General features: G+C 38.1%; 2 protein-coding genes across 7 annotated transcripts in view; one reads left to right on the top strand and one right to left on the bottom strand.

Annotated features, from left to right (window-relative positions):
- LOC115215668 (2-(3-amino-3-carboxypropyl)histidine synthase subunit 2) overlaps window positions 1–7,951 on the top strand; it is a 31,118-nt gene extending 23,167 nt beyond the window's left edge. For all 4 annotated transcript variants that reach the window (XM_036505845.1, XM_029784932.2, XM_036505847.1 and 1 more), the window contains 2 exons: window positions 1,994–2,167; window positions 7,759–7,951. In XM_036505845.1, coding sequence (XP_036361738.1) covers window positions 1,994–2,167; window positions 7,759–7,880 — 296 coding nt within the window. In that variant the 3' untranslated portion in view covers window positions 7,881–7,951. The remainder of the gene's footprint in view (window positions 1–1,993; window positions 2,168–7,758) is intronic.
- LOC115215669 (UPF0600 protein C5orf51 homolog) lies at window positions 7,709–21,793 on the bottom strand. 3 transcript variants are annotated; one of them, XM_029784934.2, is made up of 7 exons: window positions 21,648–21,793; window positions 18,312–18,407; window positions 15,138–15,231; window positions 14,941–14,993; window positions 12,056–12,187; window positions 10,899–11,010; window positions 7,709–8,937 (listed from the first exon to the last, which is right to left on the bottom strand). In XM_029784934.2, the coding sequence occupies exons 1-7, from the start codon at window positions 21,771–21,773 to the stop codon at window positions 8,699–8,701; spliced, it is 852 nt and encodes a 283-aa protein (XP_029640794.1). In that variant the 5' UTR covers window positions 21,774–21,793; the 3' UTR covers window positions 7,709–8,698. The 3 variants fall into 3 exon arrangements, with proteins under 3 accessions (XP_029640794.1, XP_029640793.1, XP_036361741.1); XM_029784933.2 differs by having other exon boundaries at window positions 18,312–18,406; window positions 21,635–21,787; XM_036505848.1 differs by lacking the exon at window positions 21,648–21,793 and adding an exon at window positions 19,112–19,163 and having other exon boundaries at window positions 18,312–18,406.
- Between the last annotated feature and the right edge of the window lie 1,643 nt (window positions 21,794–23,436).

Here is a 23,436-nt window from a genome sequence, read left to right on the forward strand (position 1 = left end):
GGCAACAGAGCTTGAAAGAGGCCCTCCAAGTCCAGGGTATAAAAGAGGAATGGAACCGAACAAGTTGCTGAAACATCTTTTATTATAAACTGCTAATGCTGTTTATAACTGTCAACTGAAATTTCTTGTGGTGCCTATTTACAGTTGAGTGGACTGAGTCACATGAGAATTAAATGACCGAGTCGTGGATGTTGTTTGGTACTGGTTTGATATTTGGACTGTAAACTTGGTAGAAGCATGGCAGTGTGGTTGAGAATCCTGCAACCATGTGGCCTCAGGTTGTCTCACAGATTGTGTCTTCTACTAAAGTCCCAGGCCAACGAAAACTTTGTGAGTGGATTTGGTAGGCAAAATCTGAAAGAAGCCTGTTGTGTTTGTGTGTGTTTATCTTGATATTTTGTGATGATATTTTGTTGTCGTAAATTGATGTTGCTCATTTCCAGTCTTTCCATAAAAAACATGTCTGGTCATGGGAGACTATTACCTGACTTGGAAACATGCAAGGGTTGGTGACAGGAAGGACATCTGGCCATAGAAAACTGGCCTCAACAAATTCCACCTGGCCCTTGAAAGCATAGAAAAGAGGATGTTAAATGAGGATGATGACAAACCCTTAGGTTAGTGGGCCCACAAAATATCAACTTAAACAGAGCAGTTGTTCTCTTCTAGGGATTGAACCCAGAAAGTCAGAATATTTATTAAAATGAAATAACACATCATGAGAGTATGTGAATTAACTTTCTTGTATTATTTAACAATTACAGTGTGGAAGGTGTTAATAAGCCATTTAAAAACACACAAAAACCGCTAGATTCATTTCAACATTTAAAGTTAATTTGTCAAAATATTTTTGTTGCTTTGAGACTGCGACCTGTTCACTGACAAAATTCCAGCACGGAATTTTGTCGGTGAATAGGTCGCAGTCTCAAAGTGATGAAAATATTTTGGCAAATTAAATTTAAATGAAGTGAATCTAACGGTTTTTGTGTGTTTCTTAAATGGCTTATAAACACCTTCCATGCTGCAATTGTTTTCGTTCCAACACATGATCTCAGATCAGGTCACTTCCTATGCAAGTACTTTTCCGTAATTATTATTTAACTTTTCTCAAATTATTAATTCATATAGGAGCAGGTGTGGCTGCATAGTAAGAAACTTGCTCCCTAACCACATGGTTTCAGGTTCAGGCCCACCATGTGGAACATTGAGTAGTGTCTTCTATTATAGCCCAGGGCTTACCAAAGCCTTGTGAGTTAGTAGACAGAAACTGAAAGAAGCCCATCATATATATCATCATCATCATCTAGCGTCGATGTTCCTTGCTGGCATGGGTTGGACAGTTTGACTTGAATCTGATGAGTCAAACATTTGCATCATGCTCCAATGTCTGTTATGGCCTGGTGCTGTATGGCTGGATGCCCTTCCTAATGCCAACAACTTTACAGTGTGCAATGAATACCTTTTTCATGCCACCAGTACTGTTGAGGTCACCATATAAAAAAAAACCTTGGGGGAGATGTGTGTGTGTGTGCATGTGTGTACACATGCATGTCTCTGTGCATTACTGTCTCCTTGTTTTGACATCGCATAATTGTTGTAAGCATATCACTGGTATGCTAGTGGTGTCTTTCATTTTCAGTTTTCCATGGAAATATGTCTGGTCATGGAAAGATATTACCTTGCCTGCAAACAGGCAAAGGTTCATGACAAGAAGGGCATACAGTCATAGAAAACTCACCCCTCTAGGTTCTGTTAAGCAGATGAGATATCAACCTTTATTTGTCTGGTCAAATCTTATTAACCTTTATTTGTCTGGTCAAATCTTTCCATACATCTACAGAAAACAAAATGAAATGAACCCTTTGCATTCTTACCCTTTGTGATAAAGAATTGTTCTGTGATTGAAGGGGCCTATTATAAATTTTATATATTTTAATTGTTAAAGGTTAATGGTTTTGTTTCACTGCAGTATCATTGTTTATTCTCTCTCCAGGTGCCGTAGCCCATGTTCCTCTTTCTGATGGCCCATTTGATAATACAGATGTGTCATTAATCACAGGAAAACTACGAACATTAGGTCAAAGTGATAATCAACCAGAACCATCAGACACCATCATTGCCAGACCAGAAGCACTTTCTGTTACCACAGTGAAAGCCAAAGATGCAGGTTTGTTGTTATTTTTTTCTGGAGTAGATAAATGCATCTCTTTAGATAAGTAGAGGCTTTAAGAGCATGTGTGTAGGTAGTTCTGGTTTAAAGCCTAGAATTTAGCTCTGGTTTACGGTCCAGGGTCTAGCATTAGAATTGTTTGTATTGACATTGTTGAGTTCTGAACAAGTAGATATTGTCGAATCATTCAACTACTATATGCTGATGACTGTGCTCCTATAACAGAATCGGAGAAGAAATTCCAGGTATGGAAGCAAAACTTGGACTCAAAGAACCTTGAAGTTAACCTGACAAAGATCAAAAGTTGTCGTTAGCAAGAAAGCTCCTAAAACTCTCTTTCCGTCAAGTAAATGGCCCTGCCTAATGTATAGGAAAAGTATTGAATGAAATTCTAGTCATTGTACCCAATGCAGGCTAATGACATGTAAGTGGTGGAATCACAGGTATATGAACAGAAAAAGTCATCTTCATGTGTGGCAGATGCACAGGAACAGTAAACACTAAGGGCACACAGGACTTAGACTCTCTCAAATGCCCAGGAGGCTCCCTTGCAGTTGTAGATAGTTTCTGTCACCTAGTTGACCAAATTGGCAGTGGTGCAGGATGTTCTGAAAGTATTGTTACTAGAATAAGAATAGGATGGAAAAAGTTCAGAGAGCTATTACCCCTGTTGGCAACAAAAGGACTCTCTCAGAGTGAAAGATAGACTATATGATGCTTGTGTATAAATGGCTATACTTCAAGATAGTGAGATATGGGCTCTGAATGAAGATGACATGCATGAACTAGAGAGAAAGAACAAGTGGACATACTTTCAAGGTATGAGAATATAAATAGGGTGGTAGAGTATTGCCCAGGGTACATGAGCAGGGAGTCCATATTAATGTAGGCAGGGCAGGGAGATAGGATTGTACTGCAGGCGTGAGGAAATATATTAAGAGAAAAGTTGAGCATAAGAGGAATCAGATGTAGAATGTAAGAGAGAAGACTATATTGGTTTGGACATGTGATGTGTATGAATGAAGATGGCATGTGTAAAAAGATTTGAGCGAGGTCGTTGCCAGTACCGCCTGGCTGGCTCCGTGCCAGTGGCTTGTAAAAAGCACCCACTACACTCTCGAAGTGGTTGGTGTTAGGAAGGGCATCCAGCTGTAGAAACTCTGCCAGATCAAGATGGAGCCTGGTGCAGCCATCTATTCGCCAGCCCTCAGTCAAAATCGTCCAACCCATGCTAGCATGGAAAGCGGACGTTGTACGATGATGATATATATATATATATATAAAAGCAATAATAAATCTCTGAGCGAGGTATAAACAGTAGCTGCATGACATCATGAGGTATATTTGCCACTTACATGTGGCTAACCTTTAGTAGCATCCACACTTAAGGGTTAGCCATATTTAAGTGGCAAATATACTTCACGACACACACACACACACACACACACACATACACACACACACACACACAACTGGCTACTTTCAGTTTCATCTACCAAACTTCCTAAGGTTTTAGTTGTTTTGGGGCTGTAGTAGAAGATACTTGCCCAAGGTGCTGCATGGTGAGATTGAGCCAGAGACCACATGGTTGGGAAGCAAGCTTCTGAAGCACAGTCGCACCTGTGCCTATACAATTCTTTGATATTTATGCTGACAGACATCTCTCACCTCTGCCAACTAAGATGATCATTTCTTTCTTTCTCTCACTCGCCTATCATGCAATAGACATGTAGTCCAAGTTCAGTCAGTGCAGCCAACTCTGCCCCACTCCCACCATGGCTGAAACCCACAGCTGCTTACTACCAGTCAAAATAAAAAAACATGTACAGAACAAATAATAATTCTTCTGTCAAATTAAGGTAGATAAATATCAGAAATACCCCTTCCCCAATAAAAGCCTTCCCTCCCCCCCATTATCCATCCCCTTCTTGTACTCAACAACCTCTGATTCACTTTATATTCTTGTCATTGTTATGTTGACATCACATGTCACTTAAATGTCACTCTCTTTTATTTTAATCTTTCAGTTTCCTGTGAGTAGTAGGAGGAGGAGGGTTGTCTGAATTTCTCAAAGCACAACTTTACATTAATTTCTCAAGCAAATACTTGTTTCAGTAGAATTTTTCAAATGTGGTTGGATGAATTGAAGAATTCATATAATATTTATGAAGAATAATTTTAGTGATAATAATTGCATTCGTATTCAGACAGATCTTGACTATTTGCTAATAAAATATCTGCATATTCGTAGAAATAATAGATAGGATCTTTATTTATTTTAATATATGAGATTTTAAGGCAGCGAGCTGGCAGAAACGTTGGCATGCCAGGCAAAATGCTTTGGGGTATTTCATCTGTCTTTATGTTCTGAGTTCAAATTCCACTAATGTCAACTTTGCTTCCATCCTTTCGGGGTCGATTAAATAAGTACCAGTTACGCACTGGGGTTGATGTAATCGACTTAATCATATTATAATATTCATGAAGAATAATTGTGTCTTTGTTTGTCCCCTCTATGTTTAGCCCTCTGTGGGCAATAAAGAAATAAATATTTATGAAGAATATTTTAGTGATAATAATTGCATTCGTATTCAGACAGATCTTGACTATTTGCTAATAAAATATCTGCATATTCGTAGAAATAATAGATAGGATCTTTATTTATTTTAATATATGAGATTTTAAGGCAGCGAGCTGGCAGAAACGTTGGCATGCCAGGCAAAATGCTTTGGGGTATTTCATCTGTCTTTATGTTCTGAGTTCAAATTCCACTAATGTCAACTTTGCTTCCATCCTTTCGGGGTCGATTAAATAAGTACCAGTTACGCACTGGGGTTGATGTAATCGACTTAATCATATTATAATATTCATGAAGAATAATTGTGTCTTTGTTTGTCCCCTCTATGTTTAGCCCTCTGTGGGCAATAAAGAAATAAATATTTATGAAGAATATTTTAGTGATAATAATTGCATTCGTATTCAGACAGATCTTGACTATTTGCTAATAAAATATCTGCATATTCGTAGAAATAATAGATAGGATCTTTATTTATTTTAATATATGAGATTTTAAGGCAGCGAGCTGGCAGAAACGTTGGCATGCCAGGCAAAATGCTTTGGGGTATTTCATCTGTCTTTACGTTCTGAGTTCAAATTCCACTGATGTCAACTTTGCTTCCATCCTTTCGGGGTCGATTAAATAAGTACCAGTTACGCACTGGGGTTGATGTAATCGACTTAATCATATTATAATATTCATGAAGAATAATTGTGTCTTTGTTTGTCCCCTCTATGTTTAGCCCTCTGTGGGCAATAAAGAAATAAATATTTATGAAGAATAATTTTAGTGATAATAATTGCATTCATATTCAGACATATCTTGACTATTTGCTAATAAAATATCTGCATATCCATAGAAATAATAGATAGGATCTTTTAATATATCTGAGATTTTAAGGCAGCGAGCTGCCAGAAACGTTAGCATGCTGGGTGAAATGCTTAGTGGTATTTCGTCTGTTTTTACATTCTGAATTCAAATTCCACCAAGGTCAACTTTGCGTTTCATCCTTTTGGGGTCAATAAATCAAGTACCAGTTGCATACTGGGATCGATCTAATCAACTGGACCCCTCCCCAAAAATTTTGGGCTTTGTGCCTAGAGTAGAAAAGAATATTTCTTCAAGGCACCGAGCTGGCAGAAACATTAGCACACCTCGTGAAATGCTTAGCGGTATTTCATCTGTCTTTACATTCTGAGTTCAAATTCTGCCAAGGTTGACTTTGCCTTTCATCCTTTTGGGGGTCGATAATTTAAGTACCAGTTGCATACTGGGGTCGATCTAATCAACTGGCCTCCTCCCCAAAAATGTCAAGCTTTGTGCCTAGAGTAGAAAAGAATATATCTAAGGTTTTATTTTTAATATTTGTATGTTTATTTCTTCTTTAACTTGTATCCGTTGGTTTGTTTAACTTATTTAGTTATCATGCGTTAGAAGTAAAACCAGGACTATAAAAGAAAGAGCTTTTTGATCGCCATGAGGGTTCATACATCAGGCTTTCCATATCAAAACTCAAAACATCTCATGGCTTGAGCACAAGACATTCATGGATACATTCCATCAGCTCTGCTGTTGTTGCTTGATTCAGGATAAGCTTTGCTTGCCACTGCTATCGTGCTGAACAAACAAGCCATACCAAATGTTATATTTTGGAGACTTCCACACCCTAATAGAGGATGGAGACTATTTAATAACATTGATGCTATTGGCAAAGACACAATATGAAATTGAAAATCTACCAAAGCTAATGGGGGACAATTTTCTGGTGCAGTGTAGTGAAACATTTGGTTGTAGAAAGCTAAAAATGTTTCCATTAGTCATATAATCGCTAAAAATTCCTCCTTAATAACATTAAACCAATTCTTTGACTTGTCCATATTTGGTCTATTTTATAAATTTTCACATCACAGTTGATAATGGCCAGTAAAAAGTTTTGACATAAGATTTAGTAAAAAATAATTTTTTTCCAGTAAAATTTTATATATAGTGTGGTTTGTTAGTGCTAAAAGCTTCAGCTAAAACCAAAACATACATGATGTACTGCTGGTACTAATTTCTCATTTTTTCAAATTCTAACTTTATATAAAAGTTAATATTTACATATCCTAAAAGAAATTTTCCATGTTTTTACGTTTCGATTGGTATTTTTCTAATTACACCCACGTCATAGCAGAGTTAGTTGCCCTTCCTAAGCCTTAATCATGGTCTAAGGAAATATTAACGTCTCTTGTCTACTGATATTAGTGTTAATATCCTGAAATATTTGATAATCAATGTAATAGGTTTAATGATTATTTTCCTCAATCTAGCTGAGATGTTCTTACTTTCTTGTTCACGTTTTTTGAGATTTTATTTAATTTTAAATCCATTCATCAGTGAAACAAGTAAGTGTTGATATGGCTATTTGTATATTGTCAGAAGAATTAAATCTTTGTGTTCTTAGCTTACTGACAACCTTTCAATAGTGAAGTGAGCCAATAAGGAAACCTCTCCAGGCATCACTTTCTGGTTAGAAACAGCAGCCAAATCTCATTCAAATTGCATTCTATTGTCTTAAGGAAAAAAGAAGATATTTGATAATGTAGTCTAGAATGCACTATGTCAGAATAAAAATGGGCTGGAACCTTTCCTATTTTTGGTCCATTGAACTATGGCTAATCTGGTATTAAACAACAAAAACATCAGTGTGATAAAAGTGGAACATGTTGCTCATCTGGCAAACAGAGTTAACACAGAATGTCTGTTGTATGTTTTGATCTCGTAACCATAGATTCAGTAGCCCAGCACCATAACCACACCGCCATTGAATTGAAATTAATACTGAAAATATTTTATATATTTTTAAATAAATCCTTAAAATTATTAAAATACAGAACCAATATTCTTTGATACTAGATTGTCATTTAGAGGCCACAGCTGTCTGTGATAACTTAATCACATAAATTTATTATATCCTACAATGAAAGACCACAAATTTATATTGTGATGTAATAGTTTTATTTTCTCAAAAATGTATTTTGTAATTTTGCAGGAGAATTCCTGGCACAGAGATCTTGGCAGGGTTTGCAGCCACAACTCGGTGAGACCCCAGTTACCAAGGCAGTCGAGGGCAGCAGTGGTATCGCTTGGAAATATTCCCATGAATGTTCATAACAATTTGATATATTTAATAAACATAAAATATTTGATAAAATTAAATTCTTTTCTTTTTGTTTCTCTGACAGAAAAAAAATCTAACAATGAACAGACATTTTAATGTCTAATAACCATTTGTTTTACAGACACAGGTTCCAGTGTTGCAGGGAAGAACAATCAGGAATTTGAATCATCTACACTATATTACTGGAGATTTGAACTAACAATTTAACAAGTTACATTAAATACTGTAGGATATATGATGGAACCATTGCTTTACTGTTTCAGCAAACACATTCAAAGCTGACCAAGACAGTATTTTCAACTTCAGAGTTCAAATTCTGTCAGAGCCAACCTTTTGTCTTACTTAGGTCAACAAAATAACAGTAGAGCCAAAGGAGCTTCTATAAAGTTCTTGACCTGCTAAAAATAGCAGCCAAATCTCCCTTAAACTATATCCTACCACCTCAAAAAAATAAAAGCATTGGACAATGTAATCTTGGCTATGCAAAAATACTAGATGGTCATGACTAGAATGTATTTGATCATGGATCTGTTTGATTGTCTAAATAACAACAATTAACTAAGTACCAATAATGTAGCAAGATTGATTCAATTTGTTGAATCCCTACTTTACAAGGATTAGCCTTGTGCCTTGATGAGAAAGGCTTTCACACTTCTCAAACACTTTTTTTTTTTACATGATTTACAAATATTTCACTGAAATGTTGTTACTTTGTCATAGAAGAACAGATGGCAGAATAAAAAACATTTACTTCAATTCCATCTTCATGTTTCAAGAGCCAAAAATAACCATCAGAAAGTTATGCATCAGTTTAACGAGTAAATTGAGGACCTTTAAGGAGTTCTTTGGCCCTTTCTGATGACCAACCTTGGTTCTTTAAGGGTCCATCTGTGATTTGGATGAATGTTTCTAAAGCTGTTCTTCCTTCGGATATGACATCAATTGATCTGTCGGTGCCTTGGCTTGTTTCTGTGTTGCATGACTGTAGATACCAGTTACACAAGTCACCTTTGTACATCAAACTCAGAAGATGGGTGTCTGAATAAATACCTGCAGTGAAGGATGAAAATCAACAGTTTCAGATTGGTAGAAAATGGGAGGTTGCAGTGACATTTTTTAAATGTTTTAACCAGTGAGACATGAGTCCTGAATGCAGAGGACAGATAAAGGCTGTAGAGGAACAAAGCTAGTATGCTCCAATGGATGTGCGACAAAGCATTGGTGTATTGAGGGAGAAGTTGGACACAAGGAATTAGATGCAGTGGGCAAGAGATAAGTCTGCGCTGGTTTGGTCAGGGGATGTGAACAGCTGCATAGAGAAAAAGTGGCAAGAAGCTGTGGAAGAGGGACACCCGGGAAGGCATGGGACAAAGTTTTGAAGGCCAATCTCAAAACGCTGAACCTTACGATGATGAGGACAGATGTGTGGTGCAGAGCTTTACTCGAGAAGATCCAAAACAGAAATGAGATCTTAAAACAAAGGTGCCGCACATATGTCTGTATGTATGTATTGACATCGTGAGACGGATGTAAATGAGCATCACCTTCATACAAGCAATGTTCTTTGTTTTCAGTCTTCCATAAAAAAAATGTTGGGTCACAAGGAAACATTACCTTGCTAGAAAGCTGTATATGGGTGGTAATAGGAAGGACCATGGGCCATAGAAAATCTGCCTCAATGAATTGTCTGACCCATGCAAGAATTGAAAAGTGAAAACAAAAAAAAACAAATTAATTACTGTTGTTAAATATCTCTGTTGAAATGTTAATAATTAATAGTAAGCAATTTCAGAAAACAGACTCCATCACATGCCAGGGGAAGGAACTAGAAGTAGTTGATAGCTTCTGCTACCTAGGTGACCAAGTCTGTAGTGGGGGTAGATGCTCAGAGAGTGTTACCACTAGAATAAGAATAGCCTGGGCAAAGTTCAGAAAGCTTCTATCCCTACTGGTAACAAAGGGCCTCTCGCTCAGAGTGAAAGGTAGATTGTACGATGCATGTGTGCGAACTGCCGTGCTTCACAGCAATAAAACATGGGCAGTGACTGCTGAAGACATGTGTAGGCTTGAAAAAAATGAAGCTAGCATCATCCCTGGGATGTGTAATGTCAGTATGCACACACAACAGAGTGTAAGCACCCTGAGAGAAATGCTAGATATAAGAAGCATTGACGTTTGCATTGGTATGGTCATGTACTGCAGATGGATGAAGAGAGCAGTGTGAGAAGGTGCCACTCCCAAACAGTGCAAGGAATCCAGGGTAGAGGGAGACTTGAAAAGATATAGGATGAGGTGGTGAAGCATGACCTTCAAGCGTTGGGCCTCACAGAGGCAATGACAGGGGATCGAAACTTCTGGAAGTATGCTGTGACTGAGAGGACCCAGCAAATAAAGTGAGTTCACAGCTATAACCTGATAGTGTGGTGGGTCCTTTTTACATGCCACCGGCACAGGGGCCAGAGAATCTTTTGAAAGGAATTCATTATCTGTTAATTATTAACCAGCCAACTCAAAAGTACCTTGGATCATAGGGCGGCATGTTGTGCTTGAGGAGACCTACTGAGTCAAGTACATCAGCAATATCAAAATCAAATCAAATGGAATTCGTAGCTGTGACCCCGTGCCGGTAGCACATAAAAAGCACCATCCGAATGTGGCCGATGCCAGTGCTGCTCTGAGTGGCATCCATGCTAGTGGCACATAAAAAGCACCATCTGATTGTGGAAAATGCCAGCTCCTCTGGCCCCTGTGCCAGTGGCATGTAAAAAGAACCCACCACACTATCGGAGTGGTTGGCATTAGGAAGGGCATCCAGAAGTAGAAACACTGCCTGGTGCAGCCTCCTGGCTTCCCAGACCCCAGTCAAGCTGTCCAACCTATGCCAGCATGGAAAACGATGATGATGACAATGGCATCAAGTAGACTTAATTTTAAAATACAATGAATCCAATCACTAATCATTCTATTAACAAAACATTATCCACCAAAAATGTTTAAAAGACAATTCCTACCTTTTTTGATTAAATTAATAGTGTGCTGGCAGTTACTTTGGAATTCCTCATTATCCTGGCATTTTCTCACCAGAAACATCTTTGACAGATAATGAATTCCTTTCAAAAGATTCTGAAATAAAAGATAGATGAAAGATTTTTTAACTACTTCCACAATGTGTATTTCAAAAATTCATTAAATCTTTTTGTCAACTTCAAGAATAATATGTAGAATGAAAATTATATTTAAAATGCCACACAAGAGGAGACAGCTTTCTCTCTATGTTCAACTATTACTGAGATTGTGACATTTTCTTTCATCAACCTAAGATATAAAATAGCACCTGCTATATACTGATCCTATTTCATTAATTATATTTCCTAACAAGTCTAGATTAATGACCTCCAGTATGGGAAAGTGGGGAATGGGAAGCTAAATATCCTGTAGTACATTATTTGCATTATTTACATTTGACGGATATTTGTCCTCATCTTGCTTGTTGTTAACATGTTTCAGCTGATATACCTTTCAGCCTTCATCAGGTGTCTTGGGGAAATTTCGAACCTGAGTTCTCATTCCTAAGGTATTTTTGATGTTTTTATTATTATTATTATTATTATTATTATTCAGGAATTGAACTCAGAATCTTGGGGTTAGTAGCCGTGCTCTTAACCACTATGCCATATGCCCGTGGTGTAGTGGTTAAGAGTGTGGGCTACTAACCCCAAGATTCTGAGTTCGATTCCTGAATAATAACATCGAAAAATAACTTAGGAATGAGAACCCAGGTTCTCCAAGACACCTGCTGGAGGGTTAACAACAAACAAGATGAAGAAAAATATCCGTCAAATGTAAATAATGTACATAATACCTCATCTCTTAGATATAAAACTGTCTTGTAGTATGATGGAATGGTAGACTAAATGCCCTATGGCATAGTAGAGCTGATGGAGTGGCAAGTTAAATGCTTTATAGTATCTGACTGTGTTTCTTTATGTTTTGAATTCAAATTCCTTCTCAGTCAGTTTTGTCATTCATTTCTGCAAGGTTGTTAAATGACAAGGGACAGGCTAATTAACAAGCAGTGACTCTACAAACAATAAAGTTTCTTATCTACAGCTGACTTCACATCAAACTAAATACACTGTAGTAGTATTTGAACCATAAACAATCTCACCTGATTGAACATGTCTTTTGTTCTATTTCGTCTCTCTGCATCATCATTAACAGTACTGCAGTACATATACAGCAATGCACCCTGGCGCCAACAGATGCATTCATATATTTCTGCGCCTAAAATCTCACCAACCTTCGATGTTAAATAAGAAAATGTATTAAATATTAAAACAGAATTATCAATAACTTGTTTAGGAAGGAGGGCTAAGTACAAGTGATGGATGAAAGCTACCACACAGCTGAATAATGAGAAAAAACATTTATTCAAGATTCTAGGTTTACTAATAATTATAATTATTTCTAATTTTGGTACAAGGCCAGTAATTTTGAGGGTTAGATGCGAGTGTTTACCATCAAACCCAGTACTTGATTGGTACTTATTTTATAAGCCCAGAAAAGATGAAAAGCAAGGCCAACCATGGCAAAATTTGAACTCAGATGGTAAAATTCAGGGACAAATATTGCATTTTTTTCTGATGCTTTAACAATTCAGCCAAGTTGCTGCTTTACATGATAATGAAAGTAATGGTTTCTGATTTAGCTACAAGACCAGCAAATTTACAGAGGCCAGTGCTGCCTGACTAGCTTCCATGCTGGTGGCACGTAAAAAGCACCATTCAAGCATGGTCAATGCCAGTGCCATCTGACTGTCCCTCATGCTTGTGGCACGTAGAAAGCACCCACTACACTCTCGGCATGGTTGGCACTAGGAACGGCATCCAGCTGTAGAAACTTTGCCAGATCGGATTGGAGCCTGGTGCAGCCTCCTGGCTTGCCAACCCTCAGTCAAACCGTCCACCACATGCCAGCATGGAAAGTGGATGTTAAATGACAACGGTGGTGATGATGATTAGTCAAAACCATCAATTTTATTACTTGACTGCTACTTCATTTTTATCAAACTCAGAGAGATGAAGAGATGAAGTTGACCTAAGTGGGATTTGAGATCGGAATGCAAAGAGCTGCAACAAATATTACATTCTTTCTGATGCTCTAATAATTCTCCCAGCTCACTCCTTTATAAATTAATAATTATTTCTACTCTAGACACAAGGATAGTAGATAACATCAACCCCAGTGCGTAACTGGTACTTATTTCATCTGAAATAAACTCGACTGCTCTCATAAATGAGAACACTAAAAATGAACCCAACCGCTCTCAAAAATTAAGTAAAAAAAAAATGGAAAAATAATCCAGAATCCTTGTCCAGTACCAGATCAATCCCAAAATCGAATCAGTTTGTGCCAGTCATGAGGCCAAACATCCCTAAAAATTTCATCTGAATCTATCCAGCAGTTCTTGAGATATCTTGTCCACGGACAAACAAACAAAACTGAAACAATACTTCCACCTTTTCTAGGGTGGAGGTAATAAATTTGCATTTCCTTTCATTTAAAGTTCACTTCACAACCCATAGTTTTGTGTTCAGTCCAATGGTGTGGCACCTTAGGCAAGTGTTTTCTACTACAGCCCCAGGCTAACCAAACTCTTGTGAATGGAAGCCAGTCATGTGTGTGTGTGTTTGTGTCACCTTGTCTTGATGTTGTGTGACAATTGTAAATGCATGTCACTGTCATATAAGCAGTGTCCTTCATTTCCAGACTCCCATGAAGACATATCCTGTGATGGGAAACTATTAGTTTTCCTGGAAACAGATGAAGGTTGGCAACAGAAAGGGTATCCACCTGCTGAAAATTTGCCTCAATATCATCATCATTTAGCGTCCGTTTTCCATGCTAGCATGGGTTGGACGGTTTAACCGGGGTCTGTGAAGCCGGAAGGCTTCATCAGGCCCAGTCAGATTTGGCAGTGTTTCTACGGCTGGATGCCCTTCCTAACGCCAACCACTCCGCAAGTGTAGTGGGTGTTTTTTACGTGCCACCTGCACAGGTGCCAGACAGAGCTGGCACAACGGCCACGAACGGATGGTGCTTTTACGTGTCACCGGCACGGGGCCAGCCGAGGCTGGCAACAAACACGAGCGGATGGTGCTTTTACGTGCCACCAACACGGGGCCAGACAGAGCTGGCAAACGGCCACGAACGGACGGTGCTTTTACGTGTCACCGGCACGGGGGCCAGCCGAACATCTGCAGTAAGTTACAATGCATTACTGCCATTAGTATAGTTTATTTCTAGTTTTAAGCAGAGTTTGGTGTTGGATACACCAAACACTGATGTAAACAAACAGGAAAACAGTTGTTGTCATCGTCATTTAACATCTGTTTTCCATGTTGACATATATAGGACAATTTGGCAGGATCCAGCAAATGCAGGGCTGCATCAAGCTCTCACACCAGCTTTGGCATGGTTTCTATGGTTGGATGCCCTTCCTAACACCAACCACTTTACAGTATGTGCTGGATGCTTTTTTTCCTGCCACCAGCACTAGTGAGGTTGCCAAGTAACTTGCAAGACAGAAAAGAGAAAAGCTCCTGCTAGTAAGGAGAATATTTGAGGAGAGAAGTGGCTTTTTGCCAGGTATTTATGTCTTTATTGCCCACAGGGGGCTAAACATAGAGGGGACAAACAAGGACAGACAAAGGGATTAAGTCGATTACATCGACCCCCCAGTGCATAACTGGTACTTATTTAGTCGACTCTGAAAGGATGAAAGGCAAAGTCGACCTCGGTAGAATTTGAGCTCAGAATGTAATGGCAGATGAAATACCACTAAGCATTTCACCCAGCATGCTAATGTTTCTGCCAGCTCACCGGATATTGAAAGGCTAAAGTATGAGAGAGAGACAAGCACAGATGTCTCGTTATAGAGGGGATACATCGGTACCCCTTATTATATAAGGGTGGGTGAGAGTAATAAAGATGGAGATAATTAACATGATAATTGAATAAATTTTTAATTAACACCAGAATTATCTGTCTTACCTGTTCTTGAGGAAACAATTCCTGACACAACTCCACTGGTTTTTCAAGTTGTTCTGAAACAAATGATCACTTTGAATAAACAGCTGGAGACAGAGAGAGAGTGTGTGTTGTGTGTGTGTGCGTGTGTAATTATACATGTTATTGTTATTTCTCATAAATCTGAGAGAACAAAGAGGAAGAAAGTCAGGAATACTTACTTAGTAGATCTCTCACCTTCTCTTCACTAGAATGTTCCGGAAAATCTGTTTCTGTCAGGATTGACTCTGTGTAAAAAGTGAAATCAAGCATAGCCTGAAATCAGTTTAGAAAAAGAAAAGAAAAGAACAGTTCCACTATAAATCTATGTGTATTAACATGAGTGTATTTGTGTGTGTGTGTGTGTGAGAGTGTATATGTAGCTATGGATGTGTGTCTATGTGTATATACATACACACACACACACCATTATTGTTGATTCAGTTCCATTATGAATGCACATGTATTAACATAGCTATATTTATCTATTTGTACATCTCATAGGCACAAAATCATATTCAGTTTGGCTATCAATGTATGAATTTATATAAGAGGCATAAATAAGCGACAGACAAACCAATGAACAAAAATCATCACAGAAAGGCAACTAATGAGAAAGAACAAGAAAGATACAACATAACAAAATCAACAAATACTGAACCACCATTAACTGGTTACATCAAGTAGGGTACCAAAAGTTGGCAACAGCAACATTGAGGCCTTCATCTAGCAGTAGACTAACAACAGCTATCATCGGTAACGCGGCGTGGTAGATATGCTTTAGGATACATAAATGTATTGAAAAATAATTAGAAAGTACATTATTTACATTTGATGGATATTTGTCCTCATCCTGTTTGTTGTTAACACAACATTTCGAATGATATACCCTCCAGCCTTCATCAGGTGTCCTGGGGAAATTTCGAACCTGGGTTCTCATTCTTAAGGTATTTTTCTGATGTTATTATTGTTATCATTATTATTCAGATCACTGGAATCGAAGTCAGAATCTTGGGGTTAGTAGCACGCGCTCTTAACCACTACGCCATATGCCAGTGGCAAAGTAGCATTGAAGATCTCGACTATGTTTTAACCAGTGAAAGAGTTTCTTAGCACTCACTCAATATACACAATGTAACAGTCAAATTTTCCACCATATAATCCTTACATTCTTTAAAATGAGAACCCCAAGAAACAGGGAGGGAATTAATCAGTCAATGTCACTTTATAATTAAATTATTAATTAATTTCCTTTCACTCAGTGTTTTTTACAAGCATTTCCATACAATAAACTACATAACACAGAACCAGTAATCAATAATGAAGGCAATACTTCAACCAAGTAGGCAGTGAGCTGGCAGAAACATTAGCACGCCGGGTGAAATGCTGAGCGGTATTTCATCTGTCTTTACATTCTGAGTTCAAATTCCGCCAAGTTGCATACAGAGGTCTATCTAATCGACTGCACCCTCCATCCCCAAATATTTCGGGCCTTGTGCCTATACAAGAAAATAATATTTTAGCACGGGAAGGTGGCAAGCTGGCAGAAACGTTAGCATGCGTTCTGAGTTCAAATTCCGTTAGCTTTACGTTCTGAGTTCAAATTCCGTCAAAGTCGATTTTGCCTTTCATCCTTTCGGGGTCGATAAATTAAGTACCAGTTGCGTACTGAGGTCGATCTAATCGACTGCCCACCCCTCCTCATCCCACAAAATTTCGAGCCTTGTGCTTAGAATAGAAAAGAATATTTCTACCAAGACTAACACAGCAAGAACATCCGAGTTGTTTCCCTTGCTAACCTGGCCTAACAATTATGATAACTTAATCTAATCACTAAATTTACACAGCTGTGGTTAATTCCGATTGGAAAACATTTGAAATAATCTGACCCAGCTTTTTAATGAGTGAACACGCAATCATTCAACTGAAAGGTGTTTCTATACCTGTTAGTCATTTGATTAACTCAGAACATAATTTTCAGGAGAAATCAGTGTGACACAGTGTATGTGTGTGTGTGTGAGACAAGGCTGAATTATAGGTACAATCAATGCAACCAATGAATTTTCAAAGATTTTGCCAACCCAGTCTCTCATAGGCCATGGTTAAGTTGACCTGAGGCTATGGTAAGAGAAACTTGCTCAAGATGCCATGCAGTGAAATCAAAACTTAAGATCTCAAGGTTGCAAAACAAACTCCTTAACCACTCAGCCATGCCTACATCCATGTTTGGTAAAGACAGATTCTGTTGAGGACACAACTGTCATTACAGGGGATTCAACAAGATGTGAGTTCAAATCATAGTGGGTTTCACATTACTCATTTCTCTCTCATATGTAATCATATCCAGATGCGTTACTTTGTTCAACCTGTAAACATGTCATTAATATTAACTTAAATCCTTTGGTTCTACATGAACCAAAGATAAATTTAAAGGTAAAACGATCATGGCAGAAACGCTGACTGTGTGGTGGACATCTTTTACCAGCAAATGGAGATTACCGATCCTGTGGTTTATCTCTAAGTTTGTCATCAGCTTCGTCCTTATTGCTAAGTGCTTTTAGAGTAACCCCACCACTTCTAACTATACGCTGATGGGACTTCATCAGCAAAAAGGATGTAATTTAGAAGAACAGGAAGAGCTTTTTGCAAGGATACAGTGGCACTCAGAAGTTGGTTTATAGGATACATTTTCCATCATCATCATTTAACATCTGCTGTCCATGCAGGTGTGGGTTGGACAGTTTGATCAAAGCTGATAAACTGAAAAGCTGCACCAGACTTCAGTATAATTTGGCAAGGTCTCTATGGCTGGATGCCCTTCCTAAAGGTTTGGAAGGGTGAGAATGGAAATGTAGGACAGCAGCAAAAAAAGAAAAGAGGAGGCCAAGAAAGATATAGAATAGTTATGCACAGCTTCAACTCCCAAGGCAGCTTGGAAATGGCCAAAAATGTATGAGAACACTGTTGGTGAAAAGTGTGGACATAATGACAGCAGTACACTTGCCTGACTCCCTGCCCACTGACTACAAGAAGGAGCACAAAAGATTGGAGAATGAGGAAAATATAAAGGAGAGAGAGAACCTACCAAATACATCAGGCAGAGAGAGACCAGATACTGAAATTGGCAGGTGTAAAATTAAAACTACAATTAATAACATGAAGGCAAGGAGAGCAATATGTATATTTTCAATATGCATACATATGTACGTACATTCATACAAATGAATGTATGTATGTATACTGAAGATATTAACAGTTAATTTTCAGTGTATTGTTGAGACATGGCAAGAATAACAAGTTGAAAAAAATATTGATTTAAGTTCATAATAAAGAAAATGTAAATCATCTATACTAACCTTAGCATAGAGCTGAAGCTGATGTTTCAAGGAGATATTCCCAGACAATCCTTCATTACACATTAGACTGCATTTAGACAAAGTTTCACTCTTTTCTAAACACAAAAATACAAGATAAATTTCAGTATTAAACATCTTAAAAGACCTTTTAATAATTTGTTATATATTTGAAGAAGTGCCACTCCCAAACAGTGGAAGGAATCCGGGGTAGAGGAAGACATGGGATGAGGTAGTGAAGCATGACCTTTAAACGTTGGTCCTCATAGAGGCAATGACAAAAGACCAAGACCTCTGGAGATATGCTGTGACTGAGAAGACCCAGGAAATAAAGTGAGTTCACAGCTGTATCATACGCCAGTACCACATAACCAGCCCACTCAAAAGTACCTTGGATTGTAGCGTAACATTCTGTGCTTGAGATCTATTGAGTCAAGTACATCAAAACCAAAATCAAATGGAAATTGTAGTTGTGATCCCTGTGCTGGTGGCACGTAAAAAGCACCATCTGAATGTGGCCAATGCCACCTTGACTGGCTTCCGTGCCAGTGGCACGTAAAACGTACCCACTACACTCTCAGAGTGGTTAGCATTAGGAAGGGTATCCAGCTGTAGAAACACTGCCAGATCAGACTGGAGCCTAGTGCAGCCTCCTGTCTTCCCAGACCCCAGTCAAACCATCCAACCCATGCCAGCATGGAAAATGGACGTTAAATGATGATGTGTGTGTGTGGAGAGACAGACAGACAGACAGAGAGGTATAGCTAGAGGTGTAGTCATGGTTGTGTGTTTCAGAAGTTCACCTCCATACTGTTCAGTTATGGTTCTGTTCTGCTGCATGGTACCTAATGCTAGTATCTTCTATTATAGCACCAGGCCAACCAAGCTAAAAGAAGTCTATCATGTGTGTGTGTGTGTGTGCCTGCGTGCATGGCTGTTTAAATCTGTGATTGTCTGTATAAAAATTGCAAAGTATGTTATGGTCGTCAGTTCTCCTATCAACAAATAATCTACTCACTTCATGCCTGCATGAATATTTGATGAGGAAACATCAACAATTTTGTAGTAAGGATTATTTGCCAACATAACATGGCAGTCCTGGTTTAGGACGAATGTTGCTGTGATTTAGCCCCAGGAGACATCGTCTCCAGCTGGCTATGTGGCACGATCTGTGTCTTTATATTTTCGAACAAGGGAATCTAGCATATAAGGACACAGATCATGTTATATAGCCAGCTGGAGACGATGTCTCCTGGGGCTAAATTACAGCAACATTCGTCCTAAACCAGGACTACCATGTTACGTTGGCAAATAATCTCTACTACAAAGTACTGTTGCTGAATACCTCTCGTTGTGAGATTTACAAATAGTAATTTTCTAATCAACAGTTTTGGTCTAAACTGAGAATGGAACAAGTCAAAGTTACACTCCCTTGGTATGCTACATGATGCTACATGGCTTCATGTTGTGGTGCTACAGAAACACCTGTTTGTCACTTTAACTCCATTATTTCTTCCTCTTCATACAACAGCAGTAATTTGAGCTGAGTGCTTGCAGCTGCACTTAGCAGTTGCAAGCACTCAGCTCAAATTACTGGCTAACTGTGAACATGTGACAATAGCACTATATTTACATTGGTAAGTAGAATCAAAATTTATATTAAACTGAAGTGTACATGGATGTTATATTCATGATAAATAAATAACTGATTAATTAAACATGAGACATAGTCGTAGCTGTGTTCAACAAGGTCATTATGCAACCACATGGTTTCAGCTACAGTGCCACTGCACGGCACCTTGGGTAAGTGCCTTCAACTCTAGCCCCAGGCAAACCAATGCCCTGCAAGTGAATTTGGTAGACAACAACTGTGAGGATATGTCATGTATGTGTATATATATGTATATATATATATTTGTGTGGGTTGTGTGTATACACACAAACACACACACGTCTTTGTGTCTGTGTTTAACGCCCCAGTTTCCCCACTGCTTGACAACCGGTATTGGTTTGTTTATGTTCCCATAAAGTCGTGGTTGAACAAAAAAATAGGATAGAATAAGTACCAGGTTTTAAAAAATAAGTACTGGGGTCGATCTGTTCGGCTAAAACCTTGCAAGGTAGTATCACAGCATGGTCGCTGTCCAATGACTGAAACAAGTAAAGGATAAAAGTGGATTTTAAAATTGTTTTTTCCGCATTTCCTGAACGTGTCATAGGTCTCACAACATCATGTAGATGTTGGAACCGTATGCGCATGGCTATGCATGTGTAGGTGTGTGTGTGTGTGAGTGGTTAAGAGGTTTGTTTCGCAACTACGCGGTTTTGGTTTCAGTCCCACAACGCAACACCTGGGGCAGGTGTCTTCTTACTGTAGCCCCGAGTTGACCAAATTTTTGTGAGTGAATTTGATAGGCAGAAACTATATGGAAGCCAGTCTCTCTCTCTCTCTCTCTCTCACACACACACACATATGCGCGCGCGCGTCTTTACATTGGTCCCCACAGCACTGAGACAGTCGGTTTGTTTACGTCCCAATGAAATAGCGATTCGGCCAAAGAAAGCGATAGAATATGTAACAAACATTAAAAGAATAAGCAATTAGATCAATTTGTTCAACTGAACCCTCGAGGGCGGTGCCCCAGCATGGTCTCAGTCCACTGATTGAAACAAGCGAAGAAAAGAATAAATATGTGCGCGTGTGTGTGTGTGTGTGTGTGTGTATGTATGTATCGAGCTGGCAGAAACGTTAGCACGCCGGGCGAAATGCTTAGCCGTATTTCGTCTGCCGTTACGTTCTGGGTTCAAATTCCGCCGAGGTCGACTTTGCCTTTCATCCTTTTGGGGTCGATAAATTAAGTACCAGTTACGTACTGGAGTCGGTGTAATCGACTTAATCCGCTTGTCCCCTCTATGTTTAGCCCTTTGTGGATAGTAAAGAAATATAGTTATAGTTATAAAAATATGTACACCTAATACAAATAAGCTATTCTTACAATTAATGAATGGATTTTAGTTTTTTATTTAATATTGTCACGTAGAGTTGATAGGGATGAAGGCACAATCAGTTGTAAGAAGAAAAGAAAAAACAGTAAGCAAAGATGTTGCTGTCTTTCTGGTGTGGGTGTGTGAATTTAGACTAGTGTCCAATCTAAACACACGCCTCTCGTATTTAAGTATACAAACAAATCCTACTAAGACATTCATTCATTCATCATAAACATGTTAATTATCTGATACATACATACATATCTCACAAGTTCCTCTTTAAAAACTTTTTACAGACATTAATTTGGAATCTTTTATAATAATCATATTTTAATTACCATAATTATCTGCATTGTTATTCGTTCTCAGCATCTTGTTGCAATCAGAAGCGAGTGTTTGGAGTAAATTTACAACTGTTAAAGATTTCTCGTTCGGATGACAACAAGGAGCAGCCATTATGCTGTCTGTTTGGATCATACGATTATATTTAACTCCAGTATATATATAGATATCACTGCAACTATAACTAATGGGACTTCAATCGAACCAATATTTTCCTCCGCATAATATACGCTACACTATATAAAATGTATGGCAGGTAAATTTCGTTAAAAAACACAAACAAACAAAACATTCATTATCAAGAAAGTTACAAGGAAATAAAGTCGGGAATGAAGAGAATATCCGAAACTTCTCCGCAAAAATTACTTTACAAATTTTTCCACAACATAATCGTATTCTACCCCCATCTAAATTCATTTCTGGAAAATTTCATTAAAAAAAATATGCATTTTTAAGAAAGTTATGAGGAAACAAAGTCGTGGAAGGGGGTCACACTTCTGATGATATGCCTATATTATTGGACTGATTCCTATTCATTCGGTCCAATATCCTGAGGTCGTTTCTCAATACAACAAGCACCTGAAGAAGGTCAGAGAAAACAACAACTGAATTACTTTGATTAAACAACCAAACTGAAGGCATTGGTCTGAATTAATCTGTGTATAATAATAAATATATAAATATTTACATTTGTTTCATGTAAAACATATAAGAGAAGGAAACAGAATCATCGGAACCCAAAACTAATGTGTTTATGGAATAGAAGGCTAATGGATTATATGATATGCCGTCATACAAAAGAAAATATACCGCTAGTTATTTCTCCTTTAACGTGATTAAGTTTTATTTTGCACACACACACACACACACACACACACACAATGATTGATTGACTGATTGGTCGATTGGTTGATTGACTGATTGATTGATTGATTGAGGGGATAATTATAATCCTGGCAGTCACTTCATCAGAACATCACATGGGATTCTGGCTAGCTTAGTATTCCAATAATCAAAAGAAGATAGGTGAGCCATCAATTAATACGAAGGAGATGCAGAATTAATAATAATAATAATAATAATAATAATAATAATAATACCTTGATGCAGTACCAGGCACTGGCTCTCATAGATTCTGATCTTAACTGATTGGAGGTGTTATCATGTACATGTTATGGGCTACAGTAAATATTCTACTTAATACCACAGATCTGCATGTCAATTGTTTGACCTTAACCAGTTGAGCATGTCCCTTAGTGACTGACAATATTTGCATCACTGATCACGAGCAGAAGTAGTGGGGTAACATTATAGCCATGTGTTGAGAGAAATTCTTTGAGGTTTGGATAATTAACCTCTGGAAACATGGCTGTTTCATTCAACATCCTTAAACAACCCTTATTCAGGATAAACAACCCTTGTTCAGGATTTTGAGCAGGATGGGCTACTCAATCTGAAGAAAATTCTAATTGAACCCATCTACAAGGTTATGCACTGTTTATCTTGATGAGATCACTATGCTGCGCACATATGGTTGTGATGCATGTGCCTGATGTTCCCTTATCAGACAGGTTATCATGATGGGTATACTGGCCTTCACATATTTTACCCCAGTGTCACTTTGATGGCATGCACTGCTCTTTCACTCAATAATAATAATTATAATAATAATAATAATAATAATAATAATTGAAGAAGAAGTATGGTGTAGATACAAAAGGTCTGAATATTGTAATTGAAGAACTGAAGCAGTGCATACATGCAAAAAAAGCAAAGCTAACTAGGTTTAAACAACGGA

The sequence above is a fragment of the Octopus sinensis genome, linkage group LG9 (genome assembly GCF_006345805.1).
Source record: "Octopus sinensis linkage group LG9, ASM634580v1, whole genome shotgun sequence".
Classification (NCBI taxonomy): Eukaryota; Metazoa; Mollusca; class Cephalopoda; order Octopoda; family Octopodidae; genus Octopus; species Octopus sinensis.